The sequence below is a fragment of the Carcharhinus amblyrhynchos genome, chromosome 1 (genome assembly GCF_965287045.1).
Source record: "Carcharhinus amblyrhynchos chromosome 1, sCarAmb.v2.hapA, whole genome shotgun sequence".
Taxonomy (NCBI): domain Eukaryota; kingdom Metazoa; phylum Chordata; class Chondrichthyes; order Carcharhiniformes; family Carcharhinidae; genus Carcharhinus; species Carcharhinus amblyrhynchos.
Window position 1 is genome coordinate 113,767,765 of NC_137324.1, and position 19,932 is coordinate 113,787,696.

At 39.2% G+C, this 19,932-nt stretch overlaps 1 protein-coding gene across 2 annotated transcripts in view; it reads right to left on the reverse strand.

Moving 5' to 3' along the window:
• The window catches only part of anxa3a (annexin A3a), a 51,101-nt gene that overhangs the window by 13,638 nt on the left and 17,531 nt on the right, over nucleotides 1-19,932 (reverse strand). For both annotated transcript variants that reach the window (XM_080199035.1, XM_080199043.1), the window contains exons 7-12: nucleotides 14,343-14,433; nucleotides 6,367-6,446; nucleotides 5,627-5,686; nucleotides 4,041-4,134; nucleotides 3,860-3,955; nucleotides 2,171-2,229 (exon numbers count right to left, since the gene is read on the reverse strand). In XM_080199035.1, the coding sequence (XP_080055161.1) occupies nucleotides 2,171-2,229; nucleotides 3,860-3,955; nucleotides 4,041-4,134; nucleotides 5,627-5,686; nucleotides 6,367-6,446; nucleotides 14,343-14,433 (480 nt within the window). The remainder of the gene's footprint in view (nucleotides 1-2,170; nucleotides 2,230-3,859; nucleotides 3,956-4,040; nucleotides 4,135-5,626; nucleotides 5,687-6,366; nucleotides 6,447-14,342; nucleotides 14,434-19,932) is intronic.

Genomic DNA, 19,932 nt, shown 5'->3' on the forward strand with positions numbered 1-19,932 from the left:
GATTTAGAAGAATGAGCAGTGATGTCATTGAAACATACATGACTGTGAAGGGATAAAAGCAAAATACTACAGATGCAGGAAATCTGAAATAAAAAAACAAAAATTGTCGGAAAAACTCAGCAGGTCTGGCAGGAACTGTGGAGAGAGAAACAGTGTTAACATTTTGAGTCTGAAAACTCATAAGATTCTGAAGGGGTTTGATAGGTTAGTCACTAAGTAATTGTTTCCCCTGCTGATGAATCTAGAGCATGGGGGCACAGTCTCAGGGATTGATCATGTAGGGCTGAGAGGAGGAGAAATCTCTTCACTCAGAGAGATGTGAATCTTTGAAATCGTTTATCCAGAAGTGTAGTGGGGTCTAAGATCAGAGGAGCAACCAAACTGTATCAATATTATACTTGAGGGACAAGTAGCAGTGGCAGTTCTCCTGGCCACTTCTGTAAGAGTGTCAGGCACTAATCAACTTTAATTAATAGCGCAAGTTAGGATAAAAAAAAGTTACTTATTTATTCACATTGAGAATTGATAGTTTAATTCCCCTTTTCTGCTATGCCTTCTCAGACAACTTAATTTTTAGTTTATAATTTTGAAAACATTTTCCTGTTCAGTGCCCTCTCAAATGTTTTTACTAATGTGAGGCAGATATTAAAAGGTTGATAGGAAATTTGGTCCAAAGTTTCTAGATTTTACTTGTTTTCTTTGTTTTGGTTAAGTAATCTGCATGTGCAAACATATTGGATACTTAAAAAAAGCTGAAATAATAAACAACGCAGCAGTGATGAGTAAATTAAGTGAACAAAAGGATTCTTCAACCCATTTTGCAACCGTAATAATGACTTACATTTATAGGACCATTATCCTAGTAGAACAACTCCAGGGGCTTCACAGGATGTTTATAAAATAAATTAGACACAAAGGGCCCAATTTTACCATCAAATTGCACCCGTTTTCAGGTGCGAAAACTTGGTAAGTCAGGCGTGAGGCAAGTAGTGCAATCCACAACTGCCTCCATGCCCATTCCCCCTTTACCAAGCACCTAAAATGGTCACGATTGGGATTGTGCCCCAAATGGTCGCAATGGCAATTTAAATGCATTTTAATGCCCAAACTTATCAGCATTTCCCCCTTTACCACAGCATTCACCCGCCCAGATTCAGCGCGAAACAGACATAGTCTGCAAAATCCAATTCGGGCGCTCCAGCTTCTGAGGAGGGAAGTTCAGTGGGGGAGTGGGGTCAGATGACTCTCTGATCAGGGGTGAGGGAGGCAAGTCAGATGGCTCGTGGTTGTGGCGGGGGGGGGGGGTGGGGGGAAAGAGGGAGATGGGTCAGGTGGCTGTCTGGTGGAAGGGAGGAGGGAAGTGGGTCAGATAGCTCTCTGGTGGGGGAAGGGATGCGTGTCAGATGACTCGATGATGGGGGGGCAGGGGGAGTCCATTGCCACTCTGCCTGAGATCAGTGGGAGGGAAGAGGGGCAGGGGGCCTGAGCGGTCTGGGTAGTGGAGGGCTTAGGTGAAAGGGGGACAGTTATTTATGGGGGTGGGGCAATGTCTGTGAGAGCCAGAGGGGAGGCATTATCAGGCCTGGGAATGATATGGCAGAGAAGCATTCTTCTATGTTTTGTACTGCGCATGTGCAGTTGAAGGCTCTGATCGGAGCTGCAGTGTTTCAGGTGCAATACATCCCTCCCACAAGCTTCCGCAGTGTCATTCAGAATTGCTGATTTTTTTTCAGGCAGAGTGCGTATGGGGGCACTGGAGAACAGGTCTAAAAGTTAGATCTGAAAAACTCCCAGATTCAGCACCTAGAACCAAAATGTTAAAATTGGGCCCCACGTCACATAAGAAGATATTCAGTTAGATGGCCAAAAAGCTTGATCAGGAAGTTTGGTTTTAAATCAAGTCCTAAAGGAGGAAAATGAGTTAGAGAGGTGTGGAGTATCTCAGAGTTTGTCTGGCTGTAGGAAAGAGAGAAGAAAGGAGTGATAGAGAGGGAATGAAATAATAGATTTAAAAGCATGAATAAAAATTTCAAAATCAAAATTGCTTAATCAAGGGCCAATGTAGGTCAGTAGGCATAGGGGAGATGGTTGAACTTGGTGCAAATTTGAATACAAGCAGCAGAGTTTTGGAGAATCTTAAAATACAGAGAGTATAACAATTCCAACATACCTTTACACTTTGGTGGATTCTTTCAGCAAAGTAGGCAGGTACAGACTTTGAACAATCAACTAAAACAAAGTAATCAGAAACAATTATTTAAGAGATTATCAAAACCCTGTTTTATGATCTATTTTTCCCTTTGTACCTAGCCCCATCAATCAGCATAGCCAAAATCTAATAAAGCAAAAGTCCTGTGAATTCTTATGGTGGGATATAGAAATACACACTACTGGTTCTCCTGACGTGGACCAAGCTTCCTTTTACATGTGCTTCTGCACTACTAAATAATAAATCTATCCCAGGTTCTCACTTCTGTTATTAGAACAACTCCATAATTAAAGATGCAAACCTGACAATAATCCCATTCAAAGGATTTGTATCATAGTGGAAGTGCATTGCCTGTACCTGTGAAAAGCACAAGAGATGTTCACTCCAACAGCAGTGCAAGAAATGCACCGGGTAGTGTCATACCACTCAGGATGCAGAGGAAGAGAACATTAACCGCTAAATAAAAGAACTGACAAAATAAAAGAGATTATAATCTTCAGGAAAGATGGAAATGGAATGGGACTCTTCTAGAAAATGAAAAAAACTGAGAGGTGAATTAATAGAGGTATTGTCAAGAAACAACAATAAATTTAAATAATCTATATTTGTATTTGTTGGTATTTGAAATAAGTAAGCTTAATTTTGTGCTTCTGTATTTAAAAGGGTTAATGACTTCAGTTTGGTGCAGATGCCTGTATGGTCCCATCTTTGAAAATTATTCTTGCTCTTTCTGTCCATTCTGGATATGCAAAAAATGTGTAACCTGTTGTGGCACTGAACCACCATAAAGGTTTGTCAACCAGGGTCCACTCTGGCAAAAGGTATTGGCTGGAACTTTCCAACTGTTCACGCCAGCGGGATTGTCTGATCCCGCCAATGATGCAACTCCGCAGCATGGGGTGGAGTCAATGGCAAATCTCATTGACAGTGGTGGGACCAGAAAATCCCGCCGCCAGCCAATAGTGCGTCTCCTCCTGCTGTGAGAAAGATGTCATGGGGAGGCCAAAGAATCCCACCCAGTGTCTGCAATGTTTCTGGTTTTAGAGAAGATGAAAAAGATGACCCTTTGAGCCTCTAATCATTATCCAGCAATCCATTTGAAGTATCTGAGACTATTTGATAAATACTAGATTGGATCAGCCATACACTTAAACCCTCACCATTAGTCACTATCCAGGCTTAGAAATGTAATATAAACATTTCCTTGAGGTGTTATAACCAAGTAACAACAACCACAATTGGTATTTATGTAGCAGATTTAACAATGAAAAGCTTTCAATGAGGCAGCTTCATCTACAGGAATAGGAAGTGAAGAAAATCAGAGAGAAAAGTGAATGGGTAATACATAATCACAATTGTTTTGGATTTGGTCTTCCTTTAACATTTAAAATAGGTGCATTCATAAACAGATTGAGTATCAACTTGGAAATTCTTCCAAAACACACCAAAGATAGGTTGTAAGAGTGGGATAGATCTTTGGTCAGCCATGTGATGGTGAGAACATTGGAGCCTTTACCATCACTGTCCATAGCTCCAGGCTATAACATATATGTTAAAAGTGCATGTTGCTGCAGCAACAGGAGCCCCCTGAGTGAACTGTAACAAACTACCATCTAACATTCAAATGATTAAATACGCCATTCCACTTACCCATTGTCAACATCAAGCTCTTCAGATCCCCAGACATTTCGCTTTTAATGCTGTCTTCTATGGTTTTGTTAGTAATTGCTTTGTACTCATCAAATGCTAACAGAAGAATCACAAACACATTAATTCTTTCTGTTCGAATTTTACAGGGAAATAGAAAAAAGGTCTCAAACAATCGGCTTACTTATTTGTAACTGAGCAGGGCTCCTTAGGCACAAGACTTCTATAAATTTAGCTTCATCTGTCCCCAGTCTCTTCTCACCAGCCTTGTAAAGGGCCTATAAAATACAATAGAACAGTTACATAAACAACCTCAATTGCAGTTGTTGGTAAGAGTCCAACCTCTGTGCAAGTTGCATATGTTGGAAGCAGCAACTTTCATGAAGTGCATGACTTTTTGCTGTTTCACATTTATCATCAAGGGAACAGCAAAAATATTTACTCAGGTTGAACACTAAGGTAAGTTTGCTTCTGATGGAAACTATGGCATTGCATATTTTATTCATATAATTAAATTAATTTAATTTGTTAATTAAATCTCAGAAAGATATGGGTTTGAAGGATGCAAGTTTTGGGAATGAAATTGCATTGTTATTAACTATAGAGAGAAAATTGGAACAAGTATGTATGTATACCGAGAACAAAAATATAAAGCAAGCAAATTGAAATGGCTGCAGTGATGTAAAACTGACCACGAGATGAAGGCCAAGGCAGAACTTACATCTTTGAGATTTTGTGTGAGTGCTTTTACAATATTCCTGTCTGCTAGCTGAAGATATCATCCACAGTAATTCACTTCCTGCATTATACTGACCTGCTCCTTCTCACTTGTAAAAAAGGAGTACCTATTAGCTTTGATAAAAGAAGGATGATTAACTCAAGGGATGATTAATCATCTGAGGAGTTAATTGACATGGACATTCCCCACTGTTGGCATCATAATCTTAACATAAAAGTACAAAACAAAATCCCTCTGTTTCATAATTCAAAAAGCTTCTGAAGTGAGAAAATTTATGCACCTCTGGAAGACTGGCAAGTGCAACACCAGATGTCTTCACATATTATGGAACTTAGCAATTAGTGCAGTGATAAAGGAACATAATTAAAGGATGAATTCAAAAACAACAGTCAGATATTTTTTGAAATAGTCTTTCTGAATTCTAAAATTTCAGTACTAACTGAATTTAAAGAGTTGAAACTGATACTAAATTATATGAATCAATGTCATGATTCTGCTGTTCTGCTTTCCATAATAAATGATACCCTGGGTAAATATTCTTGGTCTTAGTTGGTGTATTGTAGAAACTGGTATCACTTTCATTATAATTTCTTTGAAGACCATATTCAATGGTTTATGATCCAGTTTATGGCTAAATTATAAAGCAGGATTTGAGAAGTGCTGCACCTATATCTAATTATGTATTTAGTATAATCACATAACTTCCCAATTCCAATCTCATTTTAAATGGAAATGTAAGATTTGCTTTTGTTTAGCTGTGAACTTAAATGCTACTTTTCTATGGTCTGATCTCTTGTCTGCAATGTCATACAGAGCAAAAGATATCTACAAAAAGTCAGTTTGTGCATAGTGGAGGTTTAGCGTGGTTCTAACCACATTTCGGATCTGATTACTGAGAAGCTCTGTTGCCTGTGCATTCATTTTGGAGAATGCAACTTGTGTAACAATGGCTCCAGGGAGAACTCCAACAGCATTTTCAATAATAATTACCCATCACCAAATCAGACTTCTTAATTTAAAACAAAACATACCTGGGCATCACTCTTAAAAAGTCTTTCATCCACAACCTGACAGTTTTCATCCCTCCTAGCCTAGTAGTAAACAAAATAATTAAAAGTTCACAGAACATGTGCATGATGCTAAAAGTTAGACATTACAATGGTCATAGATCAATGCTTAATAGACTTATGCCATGTTCCTTTTCGTACAATCTTAATGGAAGTATTTAACTCACTTACTCTGTTAGTCAGTCCTATAAAATGCTTTCGTTCCCTTTCAGTTCTAAGCAAGATACTAACTCCAAAAAATTAACTTGCATTTTTTTCTGATGCTGATAGACTGATTGTATTTTTCTAGGATTTATGAATTCTTACTTTACAAATTAATTGTCTAGAAAATCCAAAGTACTAAAACAAGCCTAGGTTTTAACCATAGGTTTCCTAGCCAATGGCACAGTACAATATCATGCTATAAGAACTAGTTTAGCCTTTAAGATAACAAAGCATGTCTGTGTAGTGCCCTCAAGATAGCACACCAATGACTGCACTTCAAAGTAATCCAAATTTGTAAAGTACTTTGAACATCCTGAGGATAAGTTAAAGTACAGCATAACAAGAATCTAATTTGTTCCTAGGTCATCCATATTGTACTAGCAAATTGTCTATTTTCAATCAAATACATATGAATACCCAAAAACAAAAATACATTTCATATCCAGAATAATGGGACAAGATAAATTTAAATGTATAGAAATAATAATTTGATGAGATACCTCCAGCAAGATGAGTAAAGCCCTTCTAAAATCCCCAGATGTTTCTGCAGAAATATCCTTTGCCAACTCCCCCTTAAATTCTAGGAAAAAAATAATTATGAAGAAAGTGTGACTATTTTGCTCCCAAGAGTTCTTGAAAAATATTTTAAATTGAACTTTGGTGCTAATGATAGGTGTTAGTACATATAGAAAGATCACTAAAACATAATATAATTAAATTATTTCAAAAAGTTTTTTATCAATTAAGAAGAACAATAAGCTAAGGAGAATTAAAATGATATAGCTAATAGATATCAAATAGCTTAATGTTTAAATATTAATAATTAACTAAGTGGGCCTCATAAATAACATGCACTCATTTTAAGAAGAGGAAATTATATGTGATTGTATATTTTTTAGGTTAAGTCACAAAATAAGATCTTATGGTATTGGAGGTAACATATTAAGATTGATAAAGGAATTAGTTAGAAGGGATAAACGGACCAATTTCGGGTTGGCAAACTGTATCTAGTGGAGTGCCACAGGGAACAGTGCTGGGGCCAAAACTGTTTACAATCTATATCAAAGACTCGTATGAAAGCATTAAAAGCACAGTAGCTAAATTTGTTAATGACTCAAAGATAGGAAGAAAAGTAAGTTGTCAAGAGTAATAATGGCTCTAGGGAGGACTTCAACAGCATTTTCAATAACAATTACCCATCACCAAATCAGACTTCTTAATTTAAAACAAAACATACCTGGGCATCGCTCTTAAGAAGTCTTTGGGTTTTGGATAGTTTAAGTGAATAGACAAAAATTGGCAGATGAAGTAATGTACTTTGGCAGGAAGAATAGAAAGATAACATATTATTTGAATGGAGAAAGACTACAGAACCCTAGAGTACAGAGGGATCTGAGTATCATGCTACATGAATACAAAAAGTTATTGTACAGGCAAAACAACTGATTAGGAAAGCAAATGGAATATTGTCATTAATTGCAAGGGGAAATGGAATGTAAAACAGTAAAATTGTTGTTACATTTGTACAGGACCTTAGTTAAACACATTTGGAGTACTGTGTACAGTTTTGGTCTCCTTAGTTAAAAAAATATGTAATTGCTTTAGAAGCAGCGAAGAGAAGGTTCACTTGACTGTTTCCTCAGTGAAGGGGTTACATTTGTAAGGAAAGGTTGAGCTAATTGGACCTGTGATCAACAGGGTTTAGAAGAATGAGGGATGAAGTTATTAAAACTTATAAGGTCCTGTGAGGAACTAAGGATGAATGCAGAGACAATGTTTCCTGTCGTGGAGGTGTCTAGAATGTCTCGAACAGTTTAAAAATTAAAGGTCTCCCATTTAAGACAGAGAAGAGGAGAAAATATTTCTCTCAGAGGGTTATTTGTCTGTGGAATTCTTTTCCACAGGGAACAGCGCTCACTGAGTATATTCAAGGCTATGTTGGATAGCTTTTCGATCAACAAGGGGTCAAGGGTTATGGGGTGAGCAGACACAAAAGTGGAATTGAGGTGACAATCAGATCACATTTTAAGAATGGCAGACAATTGAGGCCTAATGCCCAACCACTGACTTGCAAATTACCACTGCTGTTGAAAGCTCACTTGAGCATTAGGAGGCAGTGCTTTCGTCAGCCCTTGGAAGAATGTCCCATCTGTGAGGTGCCAGACAATCAGATTGGCTGACAGCTCTTCAACTCGACCAGGCACAGCGCTGCAGTGGCCAGAAGTGGTACTACAATGCTCTGTCTGGGACAAAGTCCTGGGATCTTTGAAAAGATAAGTCCTGTGAGTCATGGGGGTGGGAGGGGGCTATCGCGATGTCGGAGGTTGGGCCAGGAGGGGAAGGGGTCACTGAACTCAACTTCCAAGTGAGGCACTTCCCACCCGAGATAGGGAAATGTGTAAATGTCACTTTCCCACCCTACCTGCACTTGCTACTGCCAGCCTAAAAATTGAGGCCGGGCAGGATAAGGCTCTTTAATGGCCATTTGGGGGAGCGTAAAATTTTGCCCATGATCTTATTGAATGGCAGAGCAATTTCAAGGGGCCACATGGCCTACTCCTGCTCGATTCTTGTATTAACCAGATGAAAGCATGAAGTGTAAGTCATCACCAAGGTTGAAAAAAATACAGGACAAAGTACATTAGAAAATAGTGAAAGGTGATGTTAAGCTTTAGAATTAAAAAGTTGAAGATTATAGGTTGCAGAGATTGAGAATGGGAATGAGTTCCACAGTTTAGAGTCCTCAGAAAAAATGATCATGGTTTTAATGCAGTGAAAATAAAAGGGGAAAGAGAAGGTAGTATGACAAATTTTCAGTTTAAGAGGAGCAGGTGAAGAGGATTTCAGCTGAAAGAAAGGAGGCGATCTTACCAGAACATGACAATGTGTCAGATCTGGTGAGAAAACTGGTGTGAAGCTCTTCAGTTTCCACTGACTATTTTTCTCTCCAGATTTTGAACCTCTTAGGCTGAAAGAAAGTGAACTCTGGTAAGATGGGGACTCTTAGAGCCTGGAATCGGTTCCACTGAGGTCAGGGTGCCATTTTTAAAGGATGCCCTAATCATAAATGAAAATAAACTTCTCCATCCCCACCCACCCCCCCTCCCCCCCCAAGAACATTGCTGGCATCAACTATCGCACCCCCCCCCCCCCCCCCGCACCCCCGCCACCTGCTCCCCTTGACAAACACCACCAGCCATTCACTGCCTCCCTCTCACAATCAACCCCAGCCACATCCCCCCCTGATCATCTTATAAATGATCAGAGAACATGCTTCTTATATCCTGACTGGTCATGTAAAATTTATCTTGTTTAGGAATGTGAGGACATCATATCTGCAAAAATAGAGGGACAGTGTGCAAATTTTGAATGATTTGGGCTGTTAAAACTTTACTGAAAGGAATGAGACATTTAGCATAGCAAAGGAAATTGAGATTCTTCTAAATGTGGAAGACTTATTTTAGATCAAAGGAGATAGGGAAGCCAAAATTGTAAATAGAGGAAAGATGAAGGGAACAATTAATGAGTTATTTTTGTGCCACAGATATAGCTGGGTAGCAAACAACAATATAACTCTAAGTCACATCCCAACGTGAATACACAATACATCAGTGTAGACACATCTCGGACAGAAATTCAGGTTTGTCACGTACTGGAGTAAAATATAGCTTGATGCTGTGTTTAAAAATCATAGAATCGCAGAATTGTTACTGCGCGGGAAGTGGCTATTTGGCCCATTGCATCTGCGCCGGATCTCCGAATGAACATCATGACTTAGTGCCATTCCCCTGCCTTTTTCCCCTTGCCTATTGTTTATATTTAAATAACTATCTATTGACCCCTTGAATGCCTTGATAGAACCCACCTCCACCACACTTTGAGGTAGAACATTCCACACCCAAACGACTCACAGTGCAGAAAAGAGTTTCTCACATCACATTTTCTTCTTTCACAAATCATTTTAATTCTGTGCCCCTTCAATCTTGACCCATTTTACGAATGGAAACAGTTTCTCCTTCTCTAATCTGTGCATCCCCACTGATTTTGAACACCACCATTAAATCTCCTTCAATTTTCTTCTCTCCAAGGAGAATTGTCCCAACCTCTCAAATTGTAGCCCGTAGTCTGCTAAACTAGTCCAGATAACATGCAAGTTATTTGGAACCAAATATTGTACCTGTTGGCTGGGCTTACGACAAATGTGAAAAACTATAGGTTTGATTTTGCGAGCCTCCATTCCCAGCATGAAGACTTACTTGGTGTCAGTACAGATCTGTGAATTTGGCATGGATGTAACACACCCAGTTAAAGACACTCCCGAGCCTCTGGCTATTTATTTTAATTGCTGGAAAATCAGATGTGCTGTGAATCGTACATTCTGACCTCTACTTTATTGTGCAATCAGCGCTGCTGCCAAGTGAGGCTCCATTGTAGAAATCTTGTCTCATAAAATTGAACTTTGTGGATTTAAGTAATCAAAAGAAATAAGATCATGAAGAATGGGTAAAAACAAGATGTTATGATTCAACCACTGAACTAGGGGAAAAATGGAGGTTGTGTTTCCCTATGGCCTGAAACAAGTTAACGATCATATGTTGGAAGCATTTGCACAAAAGTGAATAGAGCTGGATGATGAGTGGAGGAGACAATTCATTCTTTGCATTCAGTCATTCAAAAAGTGAGTGCTGATGTGGTGCGACAGTGTCATTAACGTGTGTTCATAAGATATGATATGAGTTCAGACGATATAGGAGCAGAATTAGGCCATTTGGCCCATCGAGTCTGCTCTGCCATTCAATCATGGCATTGTACCAGTTGGAAAAGGAACACTGAGGTTTTATCCCTCCACACTGTTGAGTTATGCACTGAAGAGTTATAATGCAGGTCACTCTCATATATCTCCCAAATGGCTAATGTGCAGCAGCATCAGTGGAGGCCTCTCAGATTAAAGAATGCTCATGCTATTTAGGATAAAGGACTTCAGGGTGGGGTGGGTGTGGAAGACTAAAGATGAGAATTATCAAATCATAACTGAATAATTAGTTGAATTAACATGCATGTTACATGTTTACTAAAGTAGGGCAGCACTGTAGCACAGTGGAGGGCAGCATGATAGCACAGTGGTTAGCACTACTGCTTCACAGCTCCAGGGACCTGGGTTCGATTCCCAGCTTGGGTCACTGTCTGTGTGGAGTTTGCATATTCTCCTGCGTCCGCATGGGTATCCTCCAGGTACTCCGGTTTCCTCCCACAGTCCAAAGATGTGGGGGTTAGGTTGATTGACTACGCAAAAATGACCCCTTAGTGTCCTGTGATGCATAGGTTAGAGGGATTAGCGGATAAATGTACAGGGATATGGGGACAGGTCCTGGGTTGATTGCGATCGGTGCAGACTCGATGGGCCAAATGGCCTCTTTCTGCATTGGAGGGTTTCTATGATTCTATGATTCTATGATTTCTACCCTGTAGCACTGACAACATTACTGAGATTGATCCAAGCTTCCCTCACACTTGAGGGCTCTAAAGGAGTTTCTACCAATTGGAATGCAGATATCATAAGCATAATAATGTTTAAGCAAAAATACTAAGTTTTAAATGTATTTTCATTTGTTTTAAGTAAGAGTACTGATTGTGATGTTTTTATTATTATTATCTCAGTCATATTGGAAAAGATTTTTATATCCTCATGCCTTATGAGATTTATTTTCTATTCTAGGGGATGCTGGAGTCATATTGCTCCCAATAAACTTTTTTTTAAACTTACTTAATGCATCTTCCAGTTTTTGGAGTAGATATAACTTTGATTCATCGACTGGAACACCTCACTTTTTTACATTTTGAATCTCTCTGAGAGCCATGCTTTGGAAATTCTGACAACACCAGGTTTAAGTCTAACCGATTTATTTGATAGTAAACTCACAAGCTTTTGAGGTTTCCCTCTTCGTCAGGTGAATGAAGAGTTCTGGCCTCAGACAGAGCATATAACAGCACAGACAGTTTACAGATTACTGTAATTAGTAATCTGTAAACTGTCTGTGCTGTTATATGCTCTGTCTGAGGCCAGAAATCTTCATTCACCTGACGAAGAGGGAAACCTCAAAAGCTTGTGAGTTTACTATCAAATAAATCGGTTGGACTTAAACCTGGTGTTGTCAGACTTCTTACTGTGTTTACCCCAGTCCAACACTGGCATCTCCGCATCTTGGAAATTCTGCACAGCCTCTATCCTTCCTGAATTCTGATTTAACAATCTTACACTATTCAAACATTACAAATACAGATAATTACAGAAGATAAATAAGTGCTGGCACTGACAATGCCCACATCCTATTAATGAATAAAAAAATGTCATAGACGACATTGTAAAATCAGCACATTATTGGTACATCTGATACAGCTTGATTAAGTAGAAATCATTTGTTGTTTTAATTTGTTATGTTTCCACATTATCAATAACCTCAATTAATTATTTTAAATTTGACAGAACATATCACTGTAGGAGTGGGGTTTGGATCTTTGAATTTTACTAGAAGCTCTGTATTTAATATATGAACTAATACTAAATAATTCTGTAGCATCATCACTGGTGTCATTGTAAGTTACTGGTGCGAATAGCCTGCAGAACCTATGGGCACGTCAGCTACAATTATCATTGTTACTTTTTTACTAAATCTAAGGATACCTTGTTTTCAAACATGGTGATGATTATGGGAGGATGCGATATTGGATTGGCATAACCAAATCCATCCATATTGGCTTTTCCCTACATTAAAATTCAGAAAATAATACTGCAGTGCAAAATGCATACCTAGAATCTCGTTTAGGGTTTATCTGTGTGTTCAACAAATATTCTTATGACCTATACACAGAAGGTTTGGTTGAGCTTCAGTCTCTTGTCTGAGAATGGAGAAGCTAAGGTGGAATTCCTAGTGCAAGATTTTCCTGGAAATCAGTAAAGACAAATGGGTAGGCAGGAAAAACAGCACTAAAGCCTCTCTGCTGTATAGTCTGGGATAATCAAAGAGCAGGTCCCGTAATGTATCACTGGCAGTGCTGCCTCTGATTCACCTGCCCCGCCAGAAACTTAGACACTCGAGTATCTGGGTACCATATTTAAAGGCTGTGCTAGCACAGAGAGAGCCAAGGAGTTCACCATAGAACCACCCATGGCACTACCTGGCACAGCCCCTAGCACCATGCCCTGCCACTGCCCAACATTGATTGTATTCCCTCTTTTTTTGAGGATTATGAGTAATTAGATTGGCGTTCATAAGACATTAAGGGGAATCGACAGAGTGGAATAAGAGAAACTATCACCGCTAACTGGGGAGTCTGGGACAAGGGGGAATAGCTGAAGAATTAGAAGTAGGCCTTTCAGGAGTGAAGTTAGGAAACACTTAGGATGGGATTTTCCAGCCCTTCCAACAGGGGGACCTTCCAGTGCTGCTGAACATGACTACCCGCAATGTTTCTCTGGTGGCAGGACAGTGAGCCATGCAAAATGCCATAGACTTTGGCAGGATTAGAAACTCTCACTGGTGGCCAATGGCAATTCGCCACCAGAAAATATGTCACGAGGAAGGCCAGAAAATCCAGTCTTATACAGGTAAAGAGTGGCAAAAGTTTGTAACTTTTTTCTACAAATAGAAATTCTTATTTTGTTTATTGGTGTCACAAATAGGCTTACATTGACACTGCAATGGAGTTACTGTGAAAATCCCCTAGTTGCCACACTCCAGCATCTGTTCAGATACAGGGAGGGAGAATTTAGCATGGCCAATGTACCTTACCAGCATGTCTTTTGGACTGTGGGAGGAAAATGGAGCACCTGGAGGAAACTCACGCAGGCATGGGGAGAATGTGCAGACTCCGCACAGACAGTGATCTAAGCCAGGGATCGAACTCGGGTCCCTTGAGCTGTGAAGCAGCAGTGCTAACCACTGAGCCACCATGCTGCCTCTAGTTCAATTGCTCAATTGTTAAATTTAAACCTGAGATTGATGGATTTTTGTTAACCAAAGGCATAAGGGAAATGGCAGATATATGAAGTTAGGTCACAGATCAGCCAGAATTTAATGAAACAATGGCTGCCGATCAGGAGGAAGGAGCTAAATAACTTGCTCCTATTCCTATATGCATATAGAGCAGGGCAGAGATTTTTTTTGTCTCCGCAGAATATGCATTTTATCTGCTAACCTGTAAATAATGAATCTGCTGGAGCTGGAGTTTACAATATACCTTTTAATACTGTTTTCAGATTGAGTCGGCTGTTCACAGTTTACTTTTAAGCCACCTGCACTGAATACTTTCAAGATTTTACCAAATAACATTAAAAAATAGAGGTGCCAGTAATTATTCCAACACATTTTCCAACTAACAACTTAAATAAAACTAACAGTTTTGAAAATGAAGAGGTCACAGCTTGGTCCTGGTCATTAAAAATTGTGAAAGGCTCCCTCTCTATAGATACATGTACCTGAATGGTAGGCTTCCTTTATTTCTTTTAATTGTTGGTTGCTTCTTGTAGCAAGAATTTCAATCAGCGTACTTTCATTTGTTCCAGGTCCCTAAGAAATCAAATTAAAGGAAGTTTTAGAACAAAAGTGATATTGAAGTAAGATTTGTTTCCATTCCTGAAAGTTCTTTCCCTAATGTCCCCAAGCTCTAGGTGAGAAAGTTCACAAGGGTCTGCAAAATTTTCCACTGCCATATAACCTTGTCTGGGAAACTGACTAGAACAGGCAGAAATCCAAACTGTAATACTGGACTACTGTTATGTACACTTCTCTTCAGGGGCATTATTCCATTTGATTTGTTTTATGACCAATGAGATTCAGAAATTCTAAATAATCAAACTAAAATTAAACAGTACTGGTATGGGGAGGAGTGAGATGATTTAGTGAATTCGCAAGATGTGCTTTTATTTCTGAGACGAGACTTCAGATACGTTATGTATTTGATGTGTTGAGATGAAATTTAACATTGCTATGCAATTAAATCAAAAATGTCAGAAATTGAACTTCATTATGTTGCCAAACCTTTAAAAATATGTCGCAAGAACATTTGAGCTGGAACCCAAACTAGGAAATGTGGAAAAAGTGAATATGCATATGGCATCAGCAAAGAGAGTATGAAAAAAAGTAAGCAAATTTGTTGGTTCTTATTTCTGTGACTATTGAATTATCTGAATGCAGTGAATAAGCAAAAAAAAAAGCATGAGCAGAATTGCATGTCCCAAATAATTTTATGTCCAACAAAAAAGAAAGTCAGGCAGGCTCACTTTCCGATTTTTTGAAAATTGATTATTTTACGATCAGCTAATAGTGGTAAGGCTGTATCTATTGCCCAATCCCTTCAAGTTGCCTTGAAGGAATGAAGAGTCAACCAACTAATATGCAGATGAAGGAACCTATCAGCTCACTTCTCCAAAAGACGTTAATAAGCCAATTACTTAGACAGTTCTTAATGCCAATCTCGTAATTATTATTATGGTCATATGAATTTGATCCAGTGGCTGTGGGACTACTTAATCCTGTCTAAAACATGTTGTTTTTGCTGTTCAGCATCCATTTAGTCATATTGCAGCTTCATCAGGTTGCCACCTCACTTTTAGGTATGCCTAATGCTGCTCTTAATATGAACTTCTACACCTTTTAATTGAACAAGGATTGGTCTACTAGCTTGGTGGCAGTGAAGGATATGCTGGGCCATGAATTTTCAGATTGTGGTTGAAAACAATTCTGCTGCTGCCCCACATATTTTTTGCCCGCCCAATTTCAGCTGCTGTATCTGTTCTGAATCTATCACAATGAGCATAGCGGCCGTGCCATCTATCTCCATGGAGAGTGTCCTCAGTATGAATTAGTTACCACAAGCATTGTGCAGTGGTCACTTCTCCAATATCATCATAAGCAGATTCATCTGAAATAGCTAGATTCTTGAAGAAAATTCAGAGTAGATTTTTTTCTCCTCTTGATGGTTTTCTCATCTCCTGATACAGGCCCTACTTGACAGATAAGTCCTTCAGCTCTGCAGTAGTGAAGCTTTTGAGCTACCCGTGATGAGCCATAGTCATAGAGGTTTACAGCACGGAAACAGGCCTTTCGGCCCAACTTGTCCATGCTGCCCTTTTCTTAAAAGCCCTAAGCTAATCCCAGTTGCCCGCATTTGGCCCAATTCCCTCTATACCCATTGTACCCATGTAACTATCTAAATGCTTATTGAAAGATAAAATTGCACCCGCCTCTACTACCACCTCTAGCAGCTTTTCCAGACACTCACCACCCTCTGTGTGAAAAAATTGTCCCTCTGGACACTTTTGTATCTCTTTCTTCTCACCTTAAACCTATGCCCTCTAGTTTTAGACTTCCCTACCTTTGGGAAAAGATATTGACTATCTGCCTTATCTATGCCCTTTCTTATTTTATAGACTTCTGTAAGGTCACCCCTCAGCCTCTGATGCACCAGAGTAAAAAGTCCTAGTCTATTCAGCTTCTCCTTATAGCTCAATCCATCAAGTCCCAGTAGCATCCTAGTAAATCTTTTCTGCACTTTTTCTAGTTTGATAATATCCTTTCTATAATAGGGTGACCAAAATTGCACACAGTATTCCAAGTGTGGCCTTAACATTATCTTGTACAATTCAACAAGATGTCCCGACTCCTGTATTCAATGTTCTGACTGATGAAACCAAGCATGCAGAATGCCTTCTTCACCACTGTGACTCCACTTTCAAGGAGCTATGAACATATACCCCTAGATCTCTGTTCTGTATCTCTCCCCAATGCCCTACCATTAACTGAGTAAGTCCTACCCTAGTTCAATCTAACAAAATGCATCACCTTGCATTTGTCTAAATTAAACTTCATCTGCCATTCATCAGCCCACTGGCCTAATTGATCAAGATCCCGTTGCAATTGGAGATAACTTCCTTCACTGTCCACTATACCACCAATCTTGGTGTCATCTGCAAACTCACTAACTATGCCCCCTATATTCTCATCCAAATCATTAATATAAATGACAAATAACAGTGGGCCCAGCACTGATCCCTGAGGCATACCTCTGGTCACAGGCCTCCAGTTTGAAAAATAACTCTCTACAACCACCTCTGGCTTCTGTCAAGAAGCCAATTTTGTATCCATTTAGATACCACACCCTGGATCCCATGAGATTTAACTTTATGCAACCATCAACCATGCAATACCTTGTCAAAGGCATCCATTAATGTCCACTGGCCACATCCCATGCTCCTTTCACATGACATTCAACATGGAGGAGGACTGATATATCAGCTGAAGGTATGTGATAACCAGCATGTAATTTTCTTGCCCATGTTTGACCTGATGCATGAGATTTCATACGTTCTAGTTGAAGCCTCCCTGTGCCAGTCCCTCCCTATAATGTACCACTGTTTCACCAACTCTGGTACATCTACCCTATTCATAGGACAGGACATACATAAGGAGTGTTGATAGACAAGTTTGGGATTTTGGCTACAAGAAATTATTTGGAGAGTATGACTATGTCAGGCTGTTGCTTGAATAGCCTGTGGGACAGATATCCAATTCTGGCACAAGCCTCCAGCTATTAATGAGGAGGACTTTGCAGGGTCAACTGGGAAGTGTGTGCCTTTGTCATGTTTGTTGTCAAGATTTTTACTGGGTGGTCCATCTGGTTTTATTCATCTTTTAAGTCTTCATAGCAGTTTGATACATCTGAATGGTTTGCTAAGCAATTTAAGAGAGCAATTAAGAGTCAACTGCATTTCTATGGGCCTTGAGTCATATAAAAGTCAAACTGGATAAGATTTTCTTTCTTAAAGGATATTTGTAAACCAACTTACCAGGATGAAATTTGAACTCAGAACTTTCTAGTCCAGTATCATAATCACTAAGCTACCATATATCCTGAGCATGCAATATTCCCTGCCAAAGTTTGCTCTACTCAGGCGATCTAATATACCCAGGAATGGAAAATCTGCTACATTTTGTTTGGTTTCAAACTTAGTTATGTTGATATGTTTAAACAATATGTGAATATCCTGTCTAACTTTTTCATCATGCGCATACACACTCTCATACATATTTTACACTTATTCTATCTCTAGTTTGCTTTCCTTCCATCTTAAACGCATACTGCCTTTCTTTAAAAATAAACCCTCCCTCATTGCAGAAATATCCACAATGTGTTAGCCGCAGTATGTCCGTTATTGTGCCTTTGGTAAGATAATGCGAAAGCACTTCCTCTACCAAAACATTGACTCATTCACTGCCAAGGTCAATTTAAGAGCAATAATGTGCTCTTTAAGGTCAATTTAAGAGCAATACTGTAGCAGGGCAGCTAACATCATTTGCTGTTAATTAGGTTTGCCCCTGCAACTTTCAGCTCAAGGCCTTTTCCCTGTGAAGTTGCTGAAAATGTGAGCTGACAATTGTGCAGGAAGGGAAACAGGACCACTCGAACTTGAGTGAACAGGGCAACCAACTATCTCTTTAGCGATGAGATTTAAGGATTGGGCAATAAGTATAGGAAGAACTGAGAAGGAGGGTGAATTGAAGGGAGTGAATTTAATGTCAAATCAAGTACAGGAAGAAAAATAAAGAGGGAAGAAAGGCCAGATTAAGAATAAAAAGGGAAGTAAGAATATCAAAATTTGTATTTCTAAAATCTTCCTGAAAACCCCAAAACCAAACTGACCTCCATACTTGCATTGGTTAATTTTCAGTGGCAGAAATGTTGATTTGGCTGCAATTAGCAAAACAACAGTTAAACAAGGACATTTACTTGTAATGGCAAGACTTAACTTTTTATGTTGAGTCTAATGGATGAATGCAGCAAGTGCCTGAGATGATTATTTAAGAAGCTAATAATGGAGCTGTGCAACTTGGCCAACATACCTTTTTGATATTTGTATTTCTGATAGAAAGATTCTTCAATCAAAAGAGATTCCACTGGTCTGTGCAAGAAATCCAGCAACTGCCATGATGCCTTCCTCCTGGACCAGTGTCCGTTTGCACCTTGTGGTGATTGTCACTTTAAGACTAGCCTTATGAGTATGGGTCACATGGTCTGAACAACCAATCAACCCACTGCAGGGAATCTCTCTAAAGGAAGGAGTTTTCCTAGTTAAAAAGAGTGTACAATGGACTTGGCTCAAAGCATGCAGCTAATGAAGCAATCTTAAGTATCTTCAGACACCTCCAAGCAGATCCATTGGATGGCTCCTTGGTGACCAGAGCTAACTTCTAAGGATGTGGCTAATGACAGAAACCCAACCAGTGTCATCCAAGGAACATACAACTGATGCTACATGAGCACAAGAGAAAAAGTTAGGGCATTGAAAAAGTCAGGCTTGGGTTGTGTCTGAGAATTGTGGTACAAACTTTCTTTGTTGACCTTCCATCTGTCAAGTGTCTGGCTCTGTCTGCTTCCATTCTGATCCTCTCAGTGTTTCTTTAAATAGTGGAGCTTCAATAGTCAGTGGATTATCATCACATTTGTCCATTATAATTGGTCAAGAAGCTTTTAGGTCAATTGTTGCTGCCTTTTTGAAGTTCATTTTTACTTTTTTTTGCTAATAGTCAGGCAAGTTGGTCTATGAATGGAAACAGTCATTGCAAACACTGTAAGGAATTCCTTTGGGAATTCGCTTGCCCTTAGAAGCTCTGAAGGTGAGAATAATTACTCTGAGCAGGGCAAGTGTGCCTCCATCAGAGCAGGGTTCAACAGACATTTCCATACATGAGGTCATGAAGACAATGCTAGTTATTAATCATGTTCAAAAAGCCTTATCTTTTCTGTTCATGGCCTACCAGGGAGGCAGACTCAGAATTTTGCTGTCTCCTCTCATCAGAGCTCCAAGCTATGCTAACCCTTATTAGAAGTCGCATAATCACATAAATGTCAAACCAAGGTACTGGTTCATGACTTTAATGTATTGTATGTTAGGATATAAAACATTTAGTAAATGAACAAGATGCTGCTACAACCTACACCTTTGCTTACTTGACCTATAATCTGAACAAAACAGGTACAGGATCAAACAGGAAGAACTATATAAATTA